This window comes from Zootoca vivipara, chromosome 10 (genome assembly GCF_965207765.1).
Source record: "Zootoca vivipara chromosome 10, rZooViv2.hap1.1, whole genome shotgun sequence".
In the NCBI taxonomy this organism is placed as follows: Eukaryota; Metazoa; Chordata; class Lepidosauria; order Squamata; family Lacertidae; genus Zootoca; species Zootoca vivipara.
This window is the reverse complement of record NC_142593.1, coordinates 26,485,022-26,511,458: the sequence shown is the minus strand read 5'-3', so window position 1 is coordinate 26,511,458 and position 26,437 is coordinate 26,485,022. Positions and strand designations below refer to the sequence as shown.

The 26,437-nt window shown below is 40.0% G+C and overlaps 1 protein-coding gene across 5 annotated transcripts in view; it reads right to left on the bottom strand.

Annotated features, from left to right (window-relative positions):
• MCTP1 (multiple C2 and transmembrane domain containing 1) overlaps nt 1-26,437 on the bottom strand; it is a 229,501-nt gene that overhangs the window by 156,465 nt on the left and 46,599 nt on the right. For 4 of the 5 annotated variants that reach the window (XM_088652794.1, XM_088652793.1, XM_088652792.1 and 1 more), the window contains exons 3-7: nt 23,069-23,211; nt 22,069-22,148; nt 21,222-21,330; nt 9,155-9,325; nt 7,406-7,536 (exon numbers count right to left, since the gene is read on the bottom strand). In XM_088652794.1, the coding sequence (XP_088508920.1) occupies nt 7,406-7,536; nt 9,155-9,325; nt 21,222-21,330; nt 22,069-22,148; nt 23,069-23,211 (634 nt within the window). Of the gene's footprint in view, nt 1-7,405; nt 7,537-9,154; nt 9,326-13,335; nt 13,375-21,221; nt 21,331-22,068; nt 22,149-23,068; nt 23,212-26,437 lie in introns of all 5 variants that reach the window. The other variant, XM_088652796.1, reaches the window with a different exon arrangement.

Sequence of the window (26,437 nt, the reverse complement as noted above, 5' to 3'; positions counted from 1 at the left end):
GGTCCTAAGGGTCAGCTAGTCCAACCCCCCCCCCGGCAATGCAAGAATATGCAGCTGGCCTGTACAGGGATCGAATCTGCAACCTTGGTATTATGAGCCTCACGCTCTAACCAACTCAGCTAATGTCTTAAATTCTTTAGGGATGTCAGCGAAATCCATCAAAATACAAGTCTAAGTTGTAATGCTCTACTGTATTCTGAACCAAGTACCATTTCTATCTTGGGTCATATTCCAACGTTGTGCACCTCTATCTATCCTTGTGTTGCAGCATTACTGGTGCTAGGGGAGGGAGGAAGAAAGCTAGGAAGATGGAAGGGAAAAGGACAGACAGCTTTTTGTGCTCTGGATGTGTCAGCACCAGAAGCACAAAAAGCCTCTGAATTTGGAAATCTGAGCAATTTCCTGATAGTTTTATTTTGGCGAGGGTAGCTTGGTTTCCCAAGCCTAGTTCCCAATCAAACCAAGAGAAACTCTCCCATCAGCATTCCAAAATAAGGTTTAACTTTTTGAATGGCTTGCGGATACGAATGGTGGATAAAGTTTATTCAGTTTGCATTTCAGGTGAACCTATTAACTCACACTTTCTGAAAAAATATGAGAACTGAAACAGTCGCCTTTGAAATTCCCACTTCAGCAAAGTAACATGTACAGAAATGCATATTGGAGTAGACTGTGCATAAACAAATGCCTCTATTGGTGACATAACATACAAAACTCTTTTACATAGGGGAAAAATCATTTGTAAAAATGTGTACATTAGACAAAATTGCGTACAAAGATGTATATAATTATGGGAAAATTGCACTAAAGGGCTACTGAATGTTCATAATAATGATATAAAAACACCAACTGATTCGGAATTGAACTTAAGCGTGGTGGGGGGAAAGAAACCAAAATGAACAGATTTTCCCATCTCTAAACCTCCCTCTGAAAGGCAAGTTTTTGTTTTCAGCTGCAAGCATGAAAACAAGGTAGGCTCTACTTGTTAATCAGAAAAGATGTCCTGGCACCAGCAATGGATTAATCACTCTGTTAGTTATTTTACAGAATAGGGTCAAGGGCAAGTTGGGACACCTACTTGTAGTATATTTAACTGGGAGTGCCTTAGTACAGCTGCAGAGGAGGAGGCGAATAGAAAACATGCCAGACAAATCAGCATAGGACCATCCTACCCTTAAACAAAGCAGACATAATAGAAACCCTGAATATTAAAAACTAACATAAAAGCCTGGAAGAACAATGAACTTCCATTAACATGAAGTAAAGCATAAACGTATAATATAAACACAGTACAGCTTAGCCTCCACAACTCAGAATCATAGCCAAGTGCTTATATGCATCAATACCCCTGAAGAGCACATCAAACACAGTTCAACAGGGAAAAACCAAATCTATTAAATTAAAGGATCGATGACATTGTCATGTGTCTTTTTTTATAGCATATGTGGTGAAACTCCGCACCTTTTCTCTGCCGGGCTGAAGTCAAACATTATTTTTCAAGGGAGATTAACTGGTAAGTGTTCATGTGCAGCATATCATTGAATTAATATTTTTTTAAAAAATATTCTTAAATATTCTGAAATTGATGACACTTTGATTTGCTTGCATAAAGAACATTTATATGCAGTGAAGCCTTGTACTTGCACACACATACACACAGGCTTCTTTTCACACTAAAATTTCTATAGGAAGGGGTTTGTGAATAAGTATCAAGGACCAGTCTTTTACCCATTGCCAAACGTAGGTAGGACACACCTGGGCAAAGAGGACAGGTTACAGAAGTTCCCGGCAGCCATATTTAATTTATTGGATAGATTCAAAGGCACATTTCAAAACAGCAAAGCACTAAGAGCAAGTGGATTTTTGTCATTAGCATGCATTCCTAGCAGCAAATTTCTGCTTGTTTAATTGTCCAGAAAAACTGAAAGAATACTTGCATATATTCAGAACATAGAACAGGTCTGTCACCTGCCTTCTATAAATGGTTGCCCTGCTCAGCTGGAGTAAATCACTGATCCTAAGCTGAAAACACCTGTAATATCAAACAAATGGTGCGGGGGGGAGGGGGAGCCCTAGTGCAGCAATGCTCAAGGCTCATTTTAAGGTATTGAACAACAATTATTGTGAGATAATTCATATGAAACAGCCACATTTCTTACTCCATTAATGTGTGTGCCAAAAGCATCTGCTCTGAAAATGGTACTGTAGTAAAACCGTAAAAACAGAGTATGTACAGTGCAGGGGGAAATGGGGTGATTAATCATATTTTACCATAGGTTCCCACAGCCTTTATGGTAGGTTAAGTCGGACAAAAATGATGCAAGACCTTGTTCATATAGAAATAAACTTCTAAACCAGTTGAATTTAATGGTGGCATGGGATTATTTCACCTCACCCCCCGCCACACACAAAACAAATGTGTCGCACATTTTGCCAAAATGCAGAGAGCTGCCAGCTATTGAGAACGGACAGTGATGACTCACAGAAGATGAAAATGAATCAGTCACCAGTAATCCCTCAACATAAAAATATGAGCAAAAATCAATGTCATTTTGAAGATAAACATGCATGGTTTCCTACTAACAAATAACACTATAAATCCTGCAGTATGGGACTGTAAATAACTCCAAGAGAATAAAATGACAGAACATGGGATTTTACTTATCCTGTATGCTTGCTGAAACAACTTGTTCACCGACAGCACTCATTCCTGGAAATATATTGCAGCTGTCAGCAGCCAATTTGGCCAGATTACTCTTACGTGTTAAATTTATAACAATCACAAGGATTTATTAGCTTATCATTGTATAGGTGGCAGTGTCACGATTGTTCAAAAGCACAGGTGACAGAAAGTTAAATAATTACATGGAGATTAAGACAGTCTCCTTCATCTGAAAATTTTACTTCAATATTAGCAGATGAAAATTAGCTGCCTAAAAGACAATGCAAGTGGAGATGTATGATGTTTCACAAGTGCCATAATATAGCCACACTTTGTGGCTATATTCTTTGGGCTGCATAGTTATCCATTATTATGTTTTTGTGGACACAGTAATTTATGCCGTCACTGACTGTACAAAAGGTGAGGGCTGTTCTTCAGGGCAGGAGACACCCCCAATACTTAAAAATAAAATAAAAAAATAACAAGGGTTTGGAATGAGGCTCCATTTGAACTATTTACCTGACAAAAAGTCTGTTTTTCTCACAACAAGGTGCCATAGGACTACAGTGGAAACACTGCTGGTACTTGACATAAAAGAGAAAGGGAACTGACAGGAGAAGGCGGCTAAGAGACTGGAAAGCAAAAGGTTTAGGATGACCCATCTTCTCCCAATGATTGAATAAGTGCTTGAGATACACAAATGGATGAGGGTAGAAACATAACAGGAAAATAACTGGTGTAACTCTACTTCAGCACCATCTATTCCTTAGTGCTAGAGCCAGGAACCAGCAATTGCCACATACCAGCATTTGTGCAACACAAGCAAAGTCTCTCTAGCCCCACTGGATCCATTATAACAATGGAGCAAAAAAAAAGGGTAAGCAATGGAGAACTGCTAGGATTAGGGAGGTGCCTCTCGCACTGTTATGGCTGCATGGGAATGGAGATTCTCTCTGAAGCTCTTAAGCAACTACAGGAATACTAATAATAAAATTGCATGAGGTAGTGGATTGGAAAGCAGTCTGGTAAAACACCTGAGAATTCAACATGCCCAGGAAGAAACACTGTTCGAGTAACAGCAAAAAGCTGTTCTCCAAAGCATAATGAGCAGTCAAGACTGGCCTTATGTACTGCATGAAAATTAAGTTCATGGCAAACAGACAGGATTTTTCAGACCTTTAACCGTATGTATAAATGATAGAAAATTCATTCTGAAAGATGAAATTCCAGCTCATAGCTTTTAAAATAGAGCTTCGACCATTAAAGCCTACTAACAACACAAGGGTGGATAACAATATTAAGAGGTTGTGCTCAGGCTGTTACTTCAAAATAGTAAAAATTTGAAATGAAAAAACCAACAGTCATGATGTTTACATTATTCACAGTGTGAATAATTTATAGTGTGTTTAATTCCCAAGATTAAACACACAGACACACAGATGCATGCACACACTGATAGAACAGGTCAATAGGGAGTAGTAGGAAACAAGGGATAATCATTTAACAGTCCTCATGTATAAAATACCTTTCAACCATACTTAGTTTTTGGACTAACAGCCATGTGCTATTCACAACAAATTTTCAATAGTCCATGCCCAATGGCTGCGTTTGGACACAATGTAAAACCATTGCTTGTTTAGCTTAGCTGTGGTTTGTTTGCTCAAACCTGCCCCAGCAATGACTTGTTTGCAGCTAACAGATCACATAATCTGCAACAATGTTTTAACATTGGCCTGTGAATCTTGCCATGCATTAACCATGTTTGGTCATTGAGCACTTACTGTTCCCAACCCTAACTCTGTGGGAAGCCATCTAATTAGACTTTAATTTGATTCTGATCTGTTTTTAGGAAGTAATTTAATTATTGTTTGATTTTATACCAATGTTATATATTTGATGTTAGCCGCCTTGAGCCTGACTTCGGCTGGGGAGGGCAGGATATAAATAAAAGTTTATTATTTATATTTATTTATATGGACCAGCTATCCTTGCTTAATCCAAGTATTTCATCGCTCCATCCAGCTACCCATCTGGCTGTAGACATACAAGGAATGAACAGTAAGAAAGCTATGCTCACTGGCTATTTTGCAGACCCTCCTTCCCCCCCTCTGCTTAGCAACAGAATATTTTCCTTGCCTACTTTCTTACTAATAAGCTCTCCCTCTCCAGGCTGCCCACCTAGCTCCACAGCAGCTGTGGTGGGAGTAAACAACAACAACAACAAATCAGAAAGTGTGGGCAATTTTACTAACAACATCCAGCTATAGTTGTCAACATCCAGCTATAGTTGTCAATAGTAAAGCATTTACTAGTATCCTCTATCAATTATTAAACTGACGGAACTTCACAAAAACCCTACACAGAGAAAGTACAATGGCGACTTCTACAACACGTGCTGCTGCTGTTCTTTTTAAATTTGCTTCTGTGACAGACATTTGTGACACCTCACTACCTATCACCCCACTGACCATAGTGACAGAGGAAAGCCTAACCTTCAAGGTAATCATGCTAACCCAGGTGTGGAAACCATAAGCAGCACAACAAGAATGGTTTGGGAAAGTGCAAAAAACCCACACACAGATCCTGTGATTCTTGTGTGTTCCCTTGGAAGAGCGACAGACACTCATTCAAATAATCCTCAATGAAATCTTTAGCCCAACTCTTGTATGGCTCACAAATCGGACTTTCTGCCAATCTTAAGACCCTTGAAACAGTACAATCAAAATTTTTAAGATCTCTATTTGGTACCCCAAAGAGTACACCTAATGCAGGGTTAAGGCAAGAGGCAGGACTCCCCAGAGTGGAATTAAAAGTCTGGGAGCAAGCAATATCCCTCTGGGTGAAAATCCATTACAATCCAAAGGGAATGTTACCTCACTTCCTGGCTGCAGTTCCCTATCCACCCTGGCTTACGCAAATAACTAATAAGATCAAACAAATTGGCTTAAATCCTGAAGATCTTTTTAATGGAACTTTGAATAAGACAAAAATAATTATTACTCAGAGACTTCATGATGTTGAATTACAAGAAGAAGATGCCTCACTCCCGGAGAATTATAGATGTCTAAAATCGTGGCCTAACTTTGCAGCTGCCCCTTACTTATCTAACATCAGTAACGAAGCCTATAGATGGGCCTTTTCTAGAGCCTGTTTTGAGGCAATGCCCTCAGCAGTGCTGTACGGCAAATTTATGCGGGTACCAATTCATGAGCCCCTTTGCCCTTGCATGTCCAATAAGGTAGAATCTGTCACTCACATCCTTTTATTTTGTGAATTTTATAGTGAAGAACGAGCTCAACTTATTTTACCCCTTTTATCAAAATTTATACCCTTACAATATTACTTGGAATTCTCCTCCGAAATCTTACGAAAATTCCTTCTGGAAGATTCCTCAAGTCCCGTATCATATGATGTGGCCAAATTCTGCACTTTAGCTATTAAGAAACGCAAATCTCTTCTATTGAATAATACATTGCAAATTCCTTTTGGGTAACTATTCTGCTTCTGGTGATGTTATCGCTGATTTTTTGTTTCGAATTTTGGTACTTTGTATTGCTGGCTTTTGCTGTAATAAAACTGAACTGAACTGACAATCCTCAATGTCAAAAATACTGGCCAGGCTTCTTTGAACAATTTCACTCAAGTATATTAATGGTCGTCATGACAAAATAGTCAATCATCTTTCCCTCTTCAAATGTCATCAGTGGAACTTCCTGCATCTTGTTTCTTTTGTAACTCAGTTTTGAAAAATGACATCTTTCAGTTGGTGTGATCTGCCACCTACTGGTCAAGGAAATTTCTTCCCATATAAAATGGAAAAAGTAAAAAACAGATAATTTCTAGGGTGCCCCCCCATAAAAGTAGCACAAGTGTATATGAAATCATTGCCATTATTATCATTCATTGCTATTATTATTAGTTATAAAATTTCTATACCGCCTTTCATCCAAGGATCACAGGGCAGTTTGCAATATCAATTCAAAACTTCGTCCTCTCTAATTAAACAATCTTTGGCCTTTTACATTACATACATAATTTTATTTGTATGCTGCACGTTAAAAGCATCTCAAGGCAGCCTACAATATGGAAAAAAATAATTATAAACATAATGAAATGAGTCATACTGCTGCTGCCTCCTGCATTGTTTTTGTTGTGTTTGCAGCACCAAAGTGGCCTTTGTGTGAAAGACTTCAAGAGTAAACCCTGAGGAGCAATCCTTACCAACTGCCTTGCGAGACATCTTCAGGAGGAGAAAAGTAGTCATAAGCAATAAATAAAACATCAAAAGGTAAAAAAAAACAAATTAAAACAATTTCTACATAAATCATAAAAAGATTCTCTCTCTCTCTCTCTCTCTCTCTCTCTCTCTCTCTCTCTCTCGTGTATGTGTGTGTGTGTGTGTGTGTGTGTGTGTAGTGTAGTGTAGTGTAGTGTAGTGTAGTGTAGTGTAGTGTATATATAAGCAGCAAAAAAAGGACACATAACAAAAACCCCTAAAACAACACCCCAGCCCAAGAGTCTTTTCAGCAGCCTCAACTTTTGTAGTTGGAGTCAGTTTAGTTAAACTGTGTATGAGGAGCTTTTTTGGTTTTTGTTTGTTACTGTGTTATGCATTTTTGTGATTTTATATTGTAAATTGCCCCGTGATGCCCAGATGAAGGGGAGTATAGAAATTTAACAAACAAACAAACAAAATAATCATTTATCATTCTCGGAATACAAGTTGTTTGTAATTAGACAAACCTGCCAATAAAATCATCCTTTTTGCCAGCATCTTTGTCCCACACTGTAATATCAACAATTCCACCTCGTTCCTCATAGAGATGCAAGTCAAATTGTTCTCTCCACTGAGGATTCAAAGTTTTTGGCATAATCTGGAAAAAAAAGTAAAGGGAGTTATGAAAACTTGTACCTGCTGGAACAACAGAATATTCTTTTGGTATAGTTAAGAAATAGTTCAGCAAATCAACAGCTTCATCAGTTATTTTCAAATGTTTATGTAGGAAATAAGGTACACTAAAGATTAAATACAGTATGCTTTTCTGCAAAGTATGAATTATTTTAGAATTTTTTTCAGGTCCCCTAAAATGTTCCCTTAGAAGTAAGCTAATAAAGTCAGTTTCTTACTGATAAAAATTTAGCAAAGCTACCTTTTAAAAATTAACAGGATAAAATGATTAACTACAGTTCTTTTTACCATTTGCATAGGAAAAGAGGTTGGTTTGCTGAGTTTCTATATTGTTTCTTGTCCAGTCTTTTAAAAGGCATAGACCAAAGCATGACTTCCCCCACCAGGTAAAATGTAACAATTGCTATTCCTTCCTTCATAGAATTCCTCTTCTCAGCATAGGATTTTTTTTTTGCTTGTAGTATTCATAAATAGGCTTTCAACAAAAGAGTGCTTATCCATAAAAATTAAATCTTATTTTTAAAAAATATTAAAAATACAGTGGACGCTCGGGTTGCAAACGTGATCCGTGTGGGAGGCACGTTCGCAACCCGCAGCGTTTGCAGCCCTCAGCGGTGCGTCTGTGCACAAGCGGGTTGCAATTTGGCGCTTCTGGGCATGAACAAAGCACGATTTAGTGTTCTGCGCCTGTGTGAGCACCGAAACCTGGAAGTAACCGGTTCCGGTACTTCCGGGTTTGGCGGGGTGCGCAACCCGAAGCGTCTGTAACCCGAAGTATGACTGTAATTTCATATAAACAATAATCAGAAGACCACCTATCCCCAGTCTAGCTCCCCAAAGCTTCAAGAAACAATTTTTTCTTGGGCATAACTAAAGTAACACACAGTTAAACCTCGACTTTCATTTTGAAACGTTTCACCTCCTGAATGCTGAAAACCCAGAAGTAAATGCTCCGGTTGTCAAACGTTTTTCAGAAGCTGAATGTCCGATGCAGCTTCCACTTGAGTGCAGGAAGCTCTTGCAGCCAATTGACCTCAGTTGTCGAACATTTCAGAAGCTGAACAGGCTTCTGGAATGGATTACATTCAACAACCAAGGTTTGACTGTACTAGATCCTGTCCAAATGTCCTTTTAGAACTACGGTCACTGTTCAAGAACCATGAAGCTAGGTGCATACATCTGGTGTAGCTCAGGGATTTGGTTCTTGAACTGCAGAATCCTACCCATGGCAAACCAGTTTGAAGCTCAAGAGAGTTTCAACATATGTACATAGAGGCCCGAGTGTCGGCGGTTTAAAAAACTTGAAATCCCCATTAGACATATAAAACATGCAGATATTTTGTACTACAGTTCCCACCAGCCTGAACTACCATGGTCAATGGTTGCAGGTGATGACAATTGTATTTGGAGAGCTTCATGTTGGCTAGGCCTGCCTAAGGTAGTAACTAGATTTAGGTCTACTACAGCTACAACATTGTTGATTGAACTAGAATCCTTAGAATCAGTGACTCTGTTTAACACTCAAAATGCTGCAAATACATTTAAAACCACCACCATTTGGAATAACAGTTCAACAAAGTTACCTTACTCTTGTACTTCTGGTGTCCCAGTCGGAATTTCACATAGGGATCACTGAGCCCGTTTGGATCCATGGCTTTGAGTTCACGACCTTCAATCAAAGTGACACTGACTATCCCTCTCCACAGCTGAGCTTTTCTGTGCAGGTCTGACAGACGTATACTCTGGGTCTGAAACTTTAGGTATAGAGAAAACTCTGATTTAGCTAGAGCACAAGCAAACCACAACCCCGTGATTTGCTTCCCACCTGAATGGCTATTTAAAGAAAGTGCATAAGTGAATACCCAAAAACTTACACAGAACAAATTAAAAATATATATTCAAGTTGGATTTCCCTGCCAAATTGGCACAGTGTAATCACCATTTTTATAATGATAGTGCATAACTCATCAGCACATTGTCTGCTTATGTAGCCATGAATTATATCATAGGTCAAAGGAAACCCAACATGGTGCTCTCTAGATGATGTTCGACTACAACTTCCATAATTCATGCTGGCTGAGGGTAATGGGAGTTGAAGTCCAGTAGCATCTAGAGGACAACATGTTGGCTATACCTATCATAGGTAATCTATACCCAGTTGCCTTTTCAATATTAGATCCCATGCACTTAGTGCTTTCAGACCACCAGCACGCCAGTCAATTCAAAATTATTCACATTCTGCTGGGCATTATAACCTTATACGTATGTGCACCCAAATACAGACTATGGTTTCATTACATAACATTGTTTTCTTTTTTCCTTTTTGGCTACCACATCACTGTACACAGTACAGTCCCTTAAGAGGCAGAGCTGGCTGCCACTAATTTCAATTTTCCGGGGGGGGGGGGTGAGATGAAAGGGCTACCACCAGAAAGAAACCTCCAAATCATACAGGCTTGGTTGTCTTCCATTAAGAGTTTCGCATGTTCTCTCTAGAGCAGGCATCCCCAAACTTCGGCCCTCCAGATGTTTTGGACTACAATTCCCATCTTCCCCGACCACTGTTCCTGTTAGCTAGGGATCATGGGAGTTGTAGGCCAAAACATCTGGAGGGCCGCAGTTTGGGGGTGCCTGTTCTAGAGCCTAGCTTCCCCAGTCTCGTTAGCGATGTAGCATGCAGGAAGGCAACTAGATGGCAATCCTTTCAACAACCTTGCCATTTTCCCACCGTCCATCGTATCTACCAAACAGCCCACAGCCCTGATTCTCTTCCTGACCTAAGGAAACTAGTATAAACCAAGGCTACCCACAGTGCTTCCAGACAATACCTGGCAATCATCTATCTAATCATTGACTGATGTGGACTGGCTAGTAGCACTGGAGATCTGGGGCTAGCTTCTAGGTCCCTGAAACCAAATGCAGGGTGGGTAAAGAATATTCCATGGGATGGTATGTTATACCTGGTTCTGTGGCACTATTTCTAAAGGTTAGACACCATTTGGATCTTAAAACATTCTCTTTTTATATTTCAGTAGTTTCTTTTCATGTCAAAATGTCACAAGTGAATCTCCTATTAGAAATTATGAGTACAGCTTGGGTGGCCACATGATGATGCAGCCCTTTTTAGGGAAGCTTAAAGTTTAATAGATTATTGTATTTTAATATTCTGTTGTAAGCCGCCCAGATGGGCAGAGTATAAATAATAATATATTATTATTATTATTATTAATATTATTATTATTACTACAAGATAACCTAACAGTAGTCGTGGTGGGTGTTTTGTTTTTCTTCCCAAAAACAAAAAAACAAAACCAAAACCCTTCTACTGGCATTTCAACCTGTCAATTCACATCTGTCAACCCAAAAGTTGATTACACACGAAGCGAATGAAATATACTAGATATACGGTACTAATTTCACTCCACAAACTACCTTAGCAGTCAACTGGCTACATCAGTACTCAGAATAATCTACTCTTCCACCTGCACAACAGGGTTTCCTCCTCCCTGCAGCTTCTTCCCACTCCCCACAGTCTCCAATCCAGAGTGAATAGACAAATGTAATTTTTTTTAGTTGAGGAGTAAGCTGCAGCATGAGAGACTGCCCAGGCTACAAACCATGGAGGCGCTACACAAGAGTGGCTAACCTCTGGTCCTCCAGATGTTATGGACTCTGACTCCCATATGGGCCAGCCAATATGGTCAATTTTCAGGAAGGATGGGATTTGTAGTCTAGCAATATTTGGAAGGCCATCCTGCTCTACACCCTGACAATATGTTTTGAGCGTTGCCAGCTATTGCACCTGCTTCATCAGATACTTCACTTTCACAGCTACAATACAATGTAGGTTATTAGATATACAAACCACAATCTACGCCACTTTAAGCTCTACATGTAAACATGGATATCTTTATTGCATGCTTGTATTTTGAGGTCTGTATCTAAACAAGCAGTTAATACTGTCAATTCTTTTACCAGCCTGCAGGTCTTATAAGGCCCACTAAGCCTTTGAATTATGATGTCAGGTGCTGACATGCATTATTTCCAATATAGCGCTAACATAGTGCTAAGATCAGGGGTAAGTTCTTTGACAGAAGAAGGCAGCAAGCAAAGACTTCTCTGATCCACAGCACTAAGGTAGACAGCATTTGTCATTTTCTACGAGCCAAAAGAGGTTCCCTGCCCTGATAGATGAGATATATCTTAAAAGAAGGCACTTATTAAAGGGAAGAGATAAAAAAAATTAATTGTCTGTGGTATGCCAGTTGAATGCCAGTTGCTGAAAACTACAGCGCAGTTTTGGGTGGGAATGGGGTAAACTTGAGACTTGAAAAGAGATGTGGGGATGGGATGGTGAGGACTAGCTAGGACAGTGGAGGGTTTGGGGGGTCAGACTTAGACTGGTCTTCAGAGTAGAGGAACAAAGCAGCAAATACACAGGGTTTTTGTTTTTTTTTAAAGGAAAAAAACCCGGGGGGGGGGGGGAGAACAGGAGCCAGCAGGAAGGAGACAGAGGGAACTGGGTGGGGTGGAAGGGTTAACACACATACAATTAATAAAGAACAGAGCCACGAAGCTGCAAAAAAGTGCATGACAACCACTGGGTTAAGGCACAATTGAACTATTTTCTGGGCAGAATGGAAGTCCAGGAGCTTATTTGAATTTCGAACAGTGATTTTGCATTCAACCACTAGGGGGAGCTCAACTCCCACCTTATGTCATCTCACAAGAGAACAGTGATTGAAAGGGCAGAGAGAGAGAGAGAAAATTAAAATTTATATATCATAATTAAAGGCCTGATAAAACAAAACTAGTCTTAACGTTTCAGGAGGGAATGCCACAGTAGATGCCCCATTTCATGTCCTCACCAGGAAACCACTTTAAATAGGATAAAAAGCAGGGTGTCATATAACCAACAGACAGATTCATATAGGCAGACTTTCAGGTACTCCAGTCCCAAACAATTTTAAGCCAGCTCATGCGCATTTTGCATATTCTGCTCGTTTTGTGCACATTTTTGAGTATTGAAGAATTTATGTCCTTTTGCAAAAGGTAAAATAGGAAGTAACTTCTAAGGCTTGGCTCACAAATGTGACTCAGTTGCATTTGCCCTCTCCATAATCCCTCCTGCCGGTTGCTAGGTACATAAGAGAGTCTCTGAAGACCAGGCTGTACATGGATAAACCCAGAGCTGACCACTACTGGCACCAATGCTAATTGGAACAGGTGCTGCTATAATTGTGGAATTGCACAAGCCCAGTTAATACAGCCATTTCTCCACAGAAATCTATAAGTGATAGTGAGAAGGGATCATGTTATGAAAATAAAAGCAGCTGGCCTGCTAGTGTGTACCAGCAATTGCAAGAAAATGTTTCTAAAAGCCAAAAATGATTCATTTATTTTTGGTCTTCTGGGTTTCTGGGGGTTTTCCTGTTGTTATTCTGTCTCTCACAGCTACAATAAACCTACCATTAAAATTATGGACTGGTCATTTCTTCGTCAGAGGGCAAACGGGCAAATTTAGCAGGGGATCAAATACTTATTCCTCTCACTTCAGTGTACTGTACTTCAGTGTTCTACAATGATTAAGGAATTTCTATAGTGCTACATTGTATAACAAATCCTTATCACTTAAAGAGGCCTCTGGCATTATCAAAATTATAAACTGAGTTTTACAGACCTAGTCTATGTGTCACAACTTTCCATTCAAGTGACACAATATAGACCACCACAGTTCTTCTCAAGACCACATACTAAGAATTACCTTACTTGATCTTTTCCAACTCTTCCTCATTAACATTGTCTGCAAATGAAATAGAGCATTTTAATAACTTTTTACTTATTTGCACTGGAGGCCAGCTGTCTTCCAAAGGAGCAATGCACATACTGTACAGAAATGCCAAACACATTCCAAACAACTACATAAGACTGAAATAAAACTACAAGCATCATTCACACTACAGCAGATTTCAGAGAGATGCCAACCTCCTGTTATTTCATGATGAAAAAGAAAAACAGGATCAAATAATAGGAAGATGTTTGGGATCAATTGAAAAAAGAGGTACAAATGTCAATGACTCATCTAATCCCAATTTTTAGATTTTATTAAAATTAGTGATTTAGGACGCAATACCATTTATTCCAATTACATGAATGAAGTTAATGCATCAGCAAGGAAGAATTAACCCCGGAATTAACACCTAAGCTTAGAACATAAGGTTTTGTGAATGAAAAGCACCTCCGCAAAATGTCAACAGAACCTCTCCTCTTAATTTGTGGCACAAATACTTTAGAATCCGACCCCTGCTATGCAAGCTCTCCTGAATTATGTACTCTGACGGGTCAAGATCTGAAACAGAGGCCTTTCCCCATTCTACTAAGAACCTTTTAAATGGAGATGCCGAGACTGAATCTGGAATTTACATGTGCAGAATATAAACTATACTCCTGAGCTGTGGCTCCTCATTGGAGAGAAGGCTGTGTTCCCTGCGTTTTTTGTGGGGGTTGACTGTGAAGCAGGTTTTGGGATTTTGTGGCAGCTGGAGTGGGAATTAATCAATTTTCGACGTGGGGAACTTAGAACAGACTGAGACTGAATAAAAAGAGGCCTCATTTTGTACATAGGAAAACTGACAGACTGTGCTTCCTTCTGGATACTAGATATCCCCCCCCCCAAAAAAAACCAACCACCCCACAAACACACACACCTGGAGTTAAGGGTAAGACTTTCCATGTAAACAGGGGGCAAAATGTTAGTACATTCAAAATTCTACCACTTGTGTAAATGTGGACACATTTAAAATGTTTGTTAGGAAGCAAAAATGCTGGAGGAAACAAAAATTGTTTTCCAATTCTTAACGGTTTCATCTGAGTTGCTTTATTCCCTCTTTTATATTATTTGCCAAAATTGTTACAGAAAAGTAAATTAGTTAAAGCACTGAATTTGAACAATCACTGTAGACAATTAGGGTTAGTACGTATTACAGAGAATGTCTTTAGTTAAATCAATGGAAGTACATCACATAGGATGACACTTTAGCTCAGGCTTCCCCAAACTTCAGCCCTCCAGATGTTTTGGACTACAATTCCCATCTTCCCCAACCACTGGTCTTGTTAGCTAGGGATCATGGGAGTTGTAGGCCAAAACATCTGGAGGGCCACAGTTTGGGGAAGCCTGCTTTAGCTGATTAAAGTAATGGTCATTGGCTTGTATAGGTTTGCAAGCCATAACACAGGTGAATAATGAAGCCTGCAGCCTAGCTAGAAATCTAATTCTATTTCAGCCTTGATAATATTAATTTGCATTTTAACAACAGAAACATATGGTGATTACTTGAATATAATTATAGAAACGCTGTAGTAATAGTCAAAAACTTCAGAGCCAAAACATTTTGTTTTAAATGGAACATAGAGTCATATATTCCGGTCACTTCCTTTTTGTAATACTGTTCTGAGTTTTGGGTGTTAAACTGTGTGCCAGACCTTTCTAATCCGTGGATCCAGCAAGTGTTAGAATTTAATCAAGTCTTCTACTTTTTGAATAGCCAGGCTAACCTCCCGGTGAGGTGATAGCCAGAGTGATGAGCCATTAAGGAGCTTGGTACGAGATGGCAAATGGGTGGGGCCTCCTCACTCAACAAAGCCAGAATTTGAATTACAGTGGTACCTCGGTTTAAGAACAGCCCTGTTTACGAACTATTTGGTTTACGAACACTGCAAAACCGGAAGTAGTGCCCCAGTTTGCAAACTTTATCTCGGTCTAAGAACGGAAGCTGAAAGGTAGAAGGGCACCGGCGATGGCAGGCCTCATTAGGGAAAGCATGCCTTTGCCTGGAACATCGGCTGAACCAAGTTTGGGGCCTGGTCCTGAGGAGCCTCAAGCTCCTCAACCTCCCCTGCAACAAGCATCACCTGAGCCTGCCTTCTTGGTTCCAGATGCAGAATACCTCATTGCCATCGGCCGGGTCGTCACCAGCAGCTGGCCCACTGCCGGCTGGGGCTGAGGCGGCTCCTGGGTCCAGTAATCCACTGGCGGCTCCCAAGCTGCAGAGACTCAAGGCTGATAGAAGGAGAGACCTCAGTACTTGCAGGAGGAGCGCTCGCCTCCAAGTGAGGTGAGGGAGTGAGTCGGCAGGGGATCAGGGCTGTCCGTTACCTCGTTCAAGATAAAAGGCGGCCAAACCCCCACCCCCGGGTTGCGGGAGCAAATTGTTGGTTGCAAGACCCTGCCAGTATTCCTGCCTTGCTTTCCTGCCTGTGATCCTGACCTGCCTTAGTTCCTGGCCTATGTACCTGTTCCTGACCTCACCTGACGCCCTGCCCTGCTCCCAGCTTCGGCTTCTTCGGACTGTCTTTACCCTGAACCTACGAACCACGGACCGGACTTGGACTTCCCCTCTTGGGTAACTCCTGGGACCAGCACACCAAAGTTCCATTATTCAGCCCTGCACTCACATATTAATGCAAGCCACTTTGGGAGCCTGCACATTTTAAATGGTATAGAAAGAAATACATTAAATGTATTTTAGAGGTGTTGGATTTAAGGCTGGCACCTCTCAATAAAGATCCTATTGCTTTTCTTTTTTCCTTCCAAAATTACGCAACAGCTTTGGATTCCCATTTTCAAGGGGGAAATCCCTTTAATGTTTGGGAGATGCAGTGGCGCTGAATTAGTTATATCCCAGGATTTAAGGCATCACTCATATGTTTCTGAGGATTTTCTATCTTCTAACGCTAATCAAGCAGATTATAGGTCTAGAAGATAAGACAGCAAGCTGCTCAAATGAACTCACTGTTAATCTGCAAGTTCTCCAGTGATGAAATCTTTGCACTGAACTCTGCTAAAGAACCAACACATGAAACAAAACAAAACAAAATCCACTCATGCACTCATTTTAGCAAAGTATGCACATAATAGACACAAGTGTGCATAAGCAAATCGAAAACAACACACAGCTATAAACAGTACATGCCATTGTGCAAAGCATGCCGTGCATTATTCTTACATATAGAAACATGTTAGTTAACAATAAACAATATACAACATACAGTGAATACATCTTTTTTTTTTGCTTACCAGATTTGCAGTGCAATCCTATACATACCTACTTAGAAGTAACTCCAGCTAAATTTAAAGTGGGATTTACTCCCAAGTAAGTGTGCATAGGATAGTAGCTTTAATAGTTTAGATTGTATGTTCATTATTCCCTATTTTACTTCCATTGCTTAATTAGAAACAATAGTTTATTCCCCCTGGAATTTACCAATTTTTTTAATGGACAGATTAGTTAATGCAAATAGAAAGGTACCTTTTGGATCTTCTTGCTGTTCATACTACTTAAGCAAAACCAGACATCCAATTAAGAATTATTGGAACTAGTGCTACTGCAACTAAGTTACGATAAACAAAATTAGGAAAGGAATTGCACAAATACTAGAATTATAGAGATAACATATTGACCTCTCAAATGCTAATAGGTTGGTAAAACCCTATATAAGCTGAGCAAAATGAGGTTTTTCTTTGCAGACCAGAATTTACTATAGGTAGGTATTGCCAAAGTATGTACCTTAAACACTAGATTCAAATCTACATTCAGCTCTTCATTGAGGATTTGCTAGTTCTAAAACAAACACAAAGTTTTACTAAACCAGTTATACATCACAAGAAACTATGCTACAAACTTTGCACATCTTTTTCCACATTCATTCTGCCATGGCATCCAATTAAGTCCTTTAAAAATCATTACAACTCCCTCCCACAAACCAATACAGTACTATAATTCAGTGGTACTTCTACAGAAACAAACAGCCCAACGTGTTCTACTCTAAAATAAGAGGGTTATCGATTGAGCGTGACCTCAATTGGAATGGATCTTGAAAATCAGTTCTCTCCAAGAGTGCCTGTAGCTGGGTCCATGGCCACCCATTCAAGAACCTTGCCCAAGAAGGAGAGACTGGCAACTGGCCGGTAGTTACTTAGATTTTCTGAATCCAGGGAGGATTTCTTGAGGAGTGGTTTTACAACAGCCTCCTTTGAGCAGGCAGGAACCACCCCCTTTGGCAAGGAGGCATTAATCACCTCCCTGACCCAGCTATCTATTCCCTCCCTACTAGTTTTTATCAGCCAAGAGGGGCAGGGATCCATAGCACAAGTGGTCACCTTGACCAATCCAAGCACTTTGGCCACATCCTTGAGCCTTACTAACTGAAACTCATCCAACGCAACAGGACTAGACAGTGCTCTGGAAAACCCTTGAGATTCATCTGCTGAATAGCAGAGTCAGGATTGCGGTGGATGCAAGTGGATGCATTGTCCTCAAAATGCTTTGCAAACGTGTCACATTGAGCTTCCATCAGTTCTACCACCTCATTTGGACCAGACTGTAAGAGGTCCTGCAGTACCTGGAAAGGTTCCACTGGATGGTACACTGAGAATGCAATGGAGACAGCAAAGTATGTGCCTGTCCTAAAATTAAAATATATGGCTTCTAAGCCCACATAACAGTAAAACAGATAAAATAAATATGCTCCTTGCCTGTATGTTGCAACTATTATTATTTATTTGTTTGTTTGTTTGTTTGTTTGTTTGTTTGTTTGTTTATTACTGATAACCTGCCCATCTGGCCAGGCCTCCCAAGCCACTCTGGGCGGCCTCCAACAGGATATTAAAAACACAATAAAACATCAAACATAAAAAACTTCCCTAAACAGGGCTGCCTTCAGATGTCTTCTAGAAGTCAGATACTGATAGTTGTTTATTACCTTGACATCTGGTGGGAGGGCATTCACAGGGCGGGCGCCACTACCGAGAAGGCCCTCTGCCTTAACATCAACAACTGAGCCAACCGACTTTAAAACTTTTCAAAATAAATACAAGTCTTTTTTTTTTTAACAGATACATCACAGACCACCCGAAAGAGCCTCACAAACCACAGTTTGGAACGTCTGAACCAGAGGATGGATGTTGTCCTACAGTCTTTAAGTGCATTCCTTTGCTACTGATTACCACCTTTCCTCTTGAAAATGAGGTGTCTCCTATGTGAAATGCAATGTATGTGGTATTTCAAATAGAGTAACTCAATGGAATATCTGAGCAGCCTGTGAACATGAAGATGTTGCATGGAAGACTGAGACCAGAAAGAAAGGGAAATTTCAGTGTATGTAATGGCACAAACAATAAAATAGGTTATTTGTCAAGTTTAACTAAGGTCTGCTTTAGAAATACTTCCCCCCAAAAAAACATATTATTGGTTTTGAGTTTCAATTAACAATATAACATATAAAATAATAATTGAGCTTAGAAAGCTTGCTAAACTGTTCTTATGTAATACAACATCTATTTTTAAATCATCATTGCTGCATGATAAAATCCTTCTTTCCACACTGACTTACTTACAAAACACTACTTAAACATTTCATCATGCTACACAACAAACTAACTGCACCAAGATCACTCCAGTTAGCTAGGTCTCATGCATCAATTTCTAGCATTTTGCACCCATCAAAGAAATTTTAACTGTAATTTTTGTCCTTGAAAATGTTTTAAAGATAAAAGCTCAAAGGAAACTAGAAACCATCTTCTCCTCCCACATACCGTGTTTCTCATATTATAAGACATGTCTTATATTTATTTTTTCCTCAAAAAAACACACTATGGCTTATTTTGAAGGGATGTCTTATTTTTTTCCTCCTCCTCCTGCCGCGGCTGGCATTGCTGCTGCGCCTATCACTATGTCTTATTTTCGGGGTATGGCTTATATTCCTTGAATGCTTAAAATCCTGCTATGGCTTATTTTATGGGTATGTCTTAAAATATGAGAAACAGGGTACATTTAAGGCAACACTCTTATACCCACTTACTTGGGAGTAAGCCCAATTAAGGTAAAAGGTAAAGGACCCCTGGATGGTTAAGTCCAGTCAAAGGCGACTATAGGGTGTGGTGCTGATCTTGCTTCAGGCCAAGAGAGCCGGTGTTTGTCCACAGACAGCTTTCTGGGTCACATGGCCAGCATTACTAAACTGCTTCTGATGCAACGGAACACTATAACGGAAGCCAGAGTATATGGAAACGCCGTTTACCATCCCGCTGTAGCGGTACCTATTTATCTACTTGCCCTGGTATGCTTTCGAACTGCTAGATTGGCAGAAGCTGGGACGGAGTAACAAGAGCTCACCCCAGTGTGCGGATTCGAACTTCCAACCTTCCGACCAGCAAGCCCAAGCGGCTCAGTGGTTTAGACCACAGTGCCACCCGTGTCCCTTTTAAGCTCAATGTGATTGATTCTGAGTAGACATATTTAGGAATACACTACGTGTAAAACAGTTACCTCTTGAAACTGTTCTCAAGCTGCCATTAAAAAATGTTTGACTACGCAATATAGCTAGAGGGATTTTAAAGATTTATTGCAGTCCACAAATGACAGCCACAGCAAACCTAATGTTTTAGAGTGCAGGACAGAATGCTAAATATCTCACGAAAGCTCCCCAATGTTACATATTTCCAATTCCAATATACTGCAACAACAAAAATGCAGCTAAGTTTTGAAAAGATGAGTTGGGGTTGCAAAAACTCCAGCACACAAACCTGCAATTCATTCAAGGGGTAAGAGAAAAATCCACTAAGAAATGTTGCTCTCTTGAATTTCTAGGCAATTTGGTAAAACTGAACTCTATAAAATAACCTGCAATTTGGACAATTTGGTTTTATATCTGCAGAGGTAGAAAGTGAATCATCATGTATTTGTAGACACTTACTTGAGTACTTAACATCACAACTCCCAATAGCAACACCTACAGTTTGAACGTTGAAATCCCATGCTAATTCACATTAAGGCACTTTTTGCACATTACAATAAAGCTTATCAGAGAAGCCATTGTCTGAAAGAAACTATGGCTTACCATGAAAGAGCAGCATGCTAGTGCATACTGCTCAAACTGCAGCTAACCTGCTCTTCCCTTTGCCAAGCATGGAAGAAACAAATCATAGCACTGACTTGGGTTTCCAGACCATAGGTATAGAGCGGCAATGTATGAAAAGTGATTTCGATTTGATTTGTGTTTTAAGAAAATGTTAAGCCTTTACTGGCTACATTAGACTTAAAATGGTGCTCTTGGAAATACATTTCATCTATTTATTCTTGGTGCTTTTACCAATATTCAAATTCTTGCTCCAAACTACACTTATGCCCTAAGTCCAGGAATGTTGTGGCATAATAACATTACTGACTCCAAATAAATGCCTGTTTCAGCAGCTAAGCTCTACACAGAACAAATTAGCTGATGAGTTTTCATAACTGTGAAAGATTTTACTATAATAGGACTGAAATGTTGCAGTTTGAACACCACAGCACTAGATCCAAAATTCTTTATCTTTAATAAATTCTGAGTGAATCCACTGTATGTTTGCATTCTATCAAAATCCCATCATAATCCCCCCATACGGAGGGGCTGACCTGGAGCAAGGCATCTGTAGTCAAATGCATCCAAAACCAGATCAGTACCTTTCAGTATTTACTGGGGAATAATATACAAAAACCCACAAGAAAATGGCTTCATTTAATAATGCTCACTGATGGAAACATTGTGAAAGTGATACACTTCCCATTAGGAAAGGGGGGGGGAGCTACATAATTTGTTTAAATCCACACTTACCCCTTCCCGTTGCTGTTCTTTTGGTGTCAGCAATACAGACAATAATATAGTTCCAAGATCTTGGTCAGCATAATGTGGATCCTTGAGACTCAACGTAACTTCAGTTGCCCTAGGAAAGCAAGTTTAGAAACGGAAAATAAAAATAAAAGTTTCATCATATTGCCTCCATTAGGTCATACAGTTTAAAAAGGGACAAGAATGATGTGCCTGTTGCCGCCTTCTGCCTGTAAACTATCAGCTAGGGTTGCAAAACTACTAAGGGAGAAAAGCAGAAGTTCCATGCAATACACAGCGCTTCATCTCCATCCTGTCTGGATTCAAAAGGAGAGGGGGGCTTCACTGCATCTCAGCTATGTTTGGTGGGGGCAGCAAGAAGACCATTATGCAGTTGAATCTGCCAACTCTACCTCCCTTGTTTCAGACAGCTGCCACTTCTTCCAGAAGCACTGACACATCCCTGGTCAGAGACCTTCTAGGGAAAGGGAGCAAGAACAAGGATTTTTGTGAATTTGGGCAGACCCTGAGCTAAACTGGGCAGAACTACAGAGCACCTTGGTCCAAAGCAAGCTGCTTCTGAAAACTGAACTTGCAGTCCAAACCTAATCTTGTGGCCAGTTCACACCACTAATATATACACACATAGGTACTGTATAGAGAAAAATGGAGTAAGATGGCAATGAAACAATGGGTCTATGAAAATTCATTTTAAAAAATCAAAATGTATGGGGTGTCCATTCACAACAGCAGTAACTGGTGATAACACCGTCAGTGTAGCATTACTTAGATATTTGTCTCCAATCTTGTCCAAAACGTCACTATCTACTTCTGTAGCTTTACAACACGATACCTATTTTGCTCTAGTGAGCCGAGATCCAAAAACGCTGATCCCATGAAGTCATCTTGAAGCCCAAAATCATAATCGAAGACCTAAGGTGAACAAAAGAAATAGCATTTCTCAATGTTGGGGATTCCATTAACAATTATTTGAGAATATTAGCAAAAGCAAACATTATACAACATAACGCATCAACCCTGCCTATACATATCAATGGTTACAGGTAGGTAGCCGTGTTGGTCTGGATCGAAGTAAAATAAAAAAAATTCCTTCAGTAGCACCTTAAAGACCAACTAAGTTTTTATTTTGGTATGAGCTTTCGTGTGCATGCATCTGAAGAAGTGTGCATGCACACGAAAGCTCATACCAAAATAAAAACTTAGTTGGTCTTTAAGGTGCTACTGAAGGAATTTTTTTTATTATACATATCAATGACTTTTAACCATGAAGGCAATGTTCTACCTCAACTAACAGAAGCATTTTCTGGGACTCACAAGTGGGAAGAGTGCTGTTGCGTTCATGTCCTGCTTGGAGGTTTCCATAGGCACTGGGTCGGCCACTGTGAGAACAGGACACTGGACTTGATGGGCCATTGGCCTGATCCTGCAGGCTTTTCTTATATACTTATACAATGAGATCCTCTGGTGGAATATCCCAACTACAAAATCGGTGGTGTCTCAAACTGTTTTGGACATTAGGTCTATTTGTATACTGTCCTCCTTAGGGTTTACATTTCCATTTTGCCATTCCCTTTTATGTCTGGATAGCACAACACTGGCCTATGTTTCAAAGAATGGACCAAATGTTTGAGTTCTGAACAGTTATGAGAATTGGCAAGGCACATCATTATAAATTTCGGGAGCATTTTTATAATACGTTTTCATAACTTGAATTTCTATTATGGCAATATCAAGCTGTATTAACATTCCATTGAAAAACTACGGCACTGTGTGGAGTGATACAAAACAACATTGTACTTACCTGTTTTTAAGGAGAATCACATGTAGCTCACCTTTATGTACAGTTGTTCCCTTAAATGTTCAATCATGATTGAAGTTTTTTCTTCCCATACAGGGTTAAGATTCTTATGGATAGTTTTGCTTCTAAACACTTCTTTTCCACCAATTTTAAACTTGACATATGGATCACTTGTCCCTGAAACAAAAATCAAGATTATGTACAACAACTGCATGATTTCTGAAAGACATAAAGAAAAACCTTAACACAATATGGCATTCCTTATCTTTTTAGAAAACTAGCAAGTGCAGCAGCAGCAGCAGATGACGACGACGACAACAACAACAACAACAACAATTAATATGCCACCCATCTGACTGGACACTCCGGGCAGCTTCCAACTATTTATAAAACCACAGGAAAGCATCAATCATTAAAAACGTATCTATAGAGGGCTGCCTTTATCTGTCTCCTAAAAGTCAGATAGTTGTTTATTTCCTTGACATCTGACAGGAGAGCGTTTCACAGGGCAGGCCCTCTGCCTGGCTTCCAGTAACCTCGCAATGAGGGAACTGCCAGAATCTAGACCCAAGTAAGACTACATACAGTACGGTATTAAGTGTATGGCTTTCACTGTGTGACGTTGTCCATAAAATGCTAAATTCTAGATTTAAGGACTTGCACCTAAGAGACATTTAACAAGTGTAGCCTATGAATTAAATTACTGGAAACACATTTCCATACTAATTCAAAGTGCACATAAGCAGATTCAGTGAACTAAGTATACTAACTTGAATGCACACACAAAAGGTCTAGCTTTCTAACACACTGGTGTTTTTAAATAGCGCAAGTCTTTTTCAGCTTGCTACAAAGTTACAGCAGCAACAACAGGTCTGGCCACATGGTGGCAGTATTTTCCCGTCATAACAGATGCCTCAATTACAGACTACAATCTTGTACAAAGGAGAGGAGGGGTTTCTTAATAAAACATTGCATTAAAACAAGACAAATATATAGTCAACATTAGACCAGCTGCTTTGCATGAAAATTACTGTGCCTGCCACAACAAACTGGTATTCTATCTATATTAGCATCAAAAAGCGGGGGGGGGGGGCAGCGGCAAACATAGTACCTATCTAAATCACAGGTGTAACGTATCTTAATTTAATGTCAATTGCCACTCTTATAGCCTTCTCTCTGCATGCTTTGTTTGAGATTCCTGCACTGCAGGAGGTTGGAATAGATGATCTTTGAGACCCCTCCTAACTCTACGATTCTATACATATACTCTATAATGCCTACCAAATTATGATCTCCAAGTTCCACTGAACATATCTGCTTCCAAAAAATCACACAGAAGAGAAATTGAAATATCTTGCAGTATGGATTTTTCAATGCAAATAAGCTCTTAACCTGCAATAAGAATAACACATTTGCCACCTGACATTATGTATCCCTTTGTTATTCAACTCAGTTTTCAAAGAACAAAATTCTACCTTACTCTATCAACTTCTACAAGACCTTCTCATCGAAGGTTTGTTAAGTGCCACAATCCTTTCTATGATTGGTACAATTCCTTCAACATAACATCTGAGCTCTCAGATTTCATGCCATTTTTTATACTTCAAATATGCAGTGGTTTATTACTCTCAGAGCAATCATTTCAAGTTGTCAAATAGAAACCATTGAATAAAATCCAGGCCTCGTCTCAATTACATGGGCGGACTTCCAGTGGCAATTGGTTCAGAGGAATAGGAAGGGAAATTGTAGGCTCCAATTGACAGAAATTGATGGGTCCCCAGACACTTGTTCATATTTTAATCCTAACTTATCACAAAGCAAACTACTACTTGCAGGACAGTAATTTCGCTGGAATGACATCACCTAGGATAAGCATGAAGCCACTTCAAAGGCACACCGTAATAAAACGTGACACAACTGCAGAAGTGTGAACCTCTGTAATGGCACAAAATGGACTAGAGACTCCAGAGGGGTAAGAAGAAACCAAAACCAACAAGTGTAGAAATCATTTATCATACGAAATCACTGTTTGCAAATCAGTTCATCCCTATCATCAATTATTTACATGTCTACCTTGCTCTCCCAGTACGGTATTTGTCTCTCCCACCCACCTCCCTAGCACATTAAGTATCAGTACTGAATGTCTCCATTCAGTATCTTTTTTTCATCCTATTATATAGCCAAATGATTCAGGAGAACAGGAGAGTTTGCTGACTTTGCCCATTATGCATCCATGTTTTCTTCCTTCTTGTCTTCTAACCACCTAGCCAAGCATTACTACTGCATCTCTCATCTCACACCAGTGCTAGGTATCTCCAGTGCCTCTTAAGTACTTCTGATGTCCCCTACTCTGTCATTTTAAGGATATCCAGCTTCCATTATAGGTAAGCAAAGTCACATTCGCAGGTTATTGATTAAGTCTTTTTAGCAGGTAGATGGGGAAATCTGGTGGTAATTTCCATGCGCGATCACCATCTTCCTTATCTTCCTCTGCTCTCAGGGGAAGGTCTACCAAATCCGCACTCCTAAAATGGTGTCAGTTCCTTCTACCTGACTTGGCGTCTGGCAGGAATCAACCAGCTGTCTGTCCAAACCAATATGGGTAATAAATCCTTAAAAATAGTGGCCATATTGCTTTGTCCCTCTCAAACTCCCAACCTGCAACTGATGTTTGAAGCTGCCTGCGTCAGAGAAGATAACAGTGCAAATTCTGCAGTGTTAGATTGGATTAAGCGTAGGATTAGTTAGACTGATATCGTGATGTAGTGTTTTATTTCAATTCTGAACTGCCTACCTGCCATTCCCTGCCCCGCATCCCTTTTCCATATGCTCCTTTTAAAGAAAATGCTTAATTGGCGTTATGGGCTATAGCGGTTTCTGAATACGCTCAAAGGCTTGTTAACTCTCCGCATGGCTTAGGCTGCTGGTACCATGCTTTGTTGTTGTTGTTTAGTCGTTTAGTCGTGTCCGACTCTTCGTGACCCCATGGACCATAGCACGCCAGGCACTCCTGTCTTCCACTGCCTCCCGCAGTTTGGTCAAACTCATGTTCGTAGCTTCGAGAACACTGTCCAACCATCTCGTCCTCTGTCGTCCCCTTCTCCTAGTGCCCTCAATCTTTCCCAACATCAGGGTCTTTTCCAGGGAGTCTTCTCTTCTCATGAGGTGGCCAAAGTATTGGAGCCTCAGCTTCAGGATCTGTCCTTCCAGTGAGCACTCAGGGCTGATTTCCTTCAGAATGGATAGGTTTGATCTTCTTGCAGTCCATGAGACTCTCAAGAGTCTCCTTCAGCACCATAATTCAAAAGCATCAATTCTTCGGCGATCAGCCTTCTTTATGGTCCAGCTCTCACTTCCATACATCACTACTGGGAAAACCATAGCTTTAACTATACGGACCTTT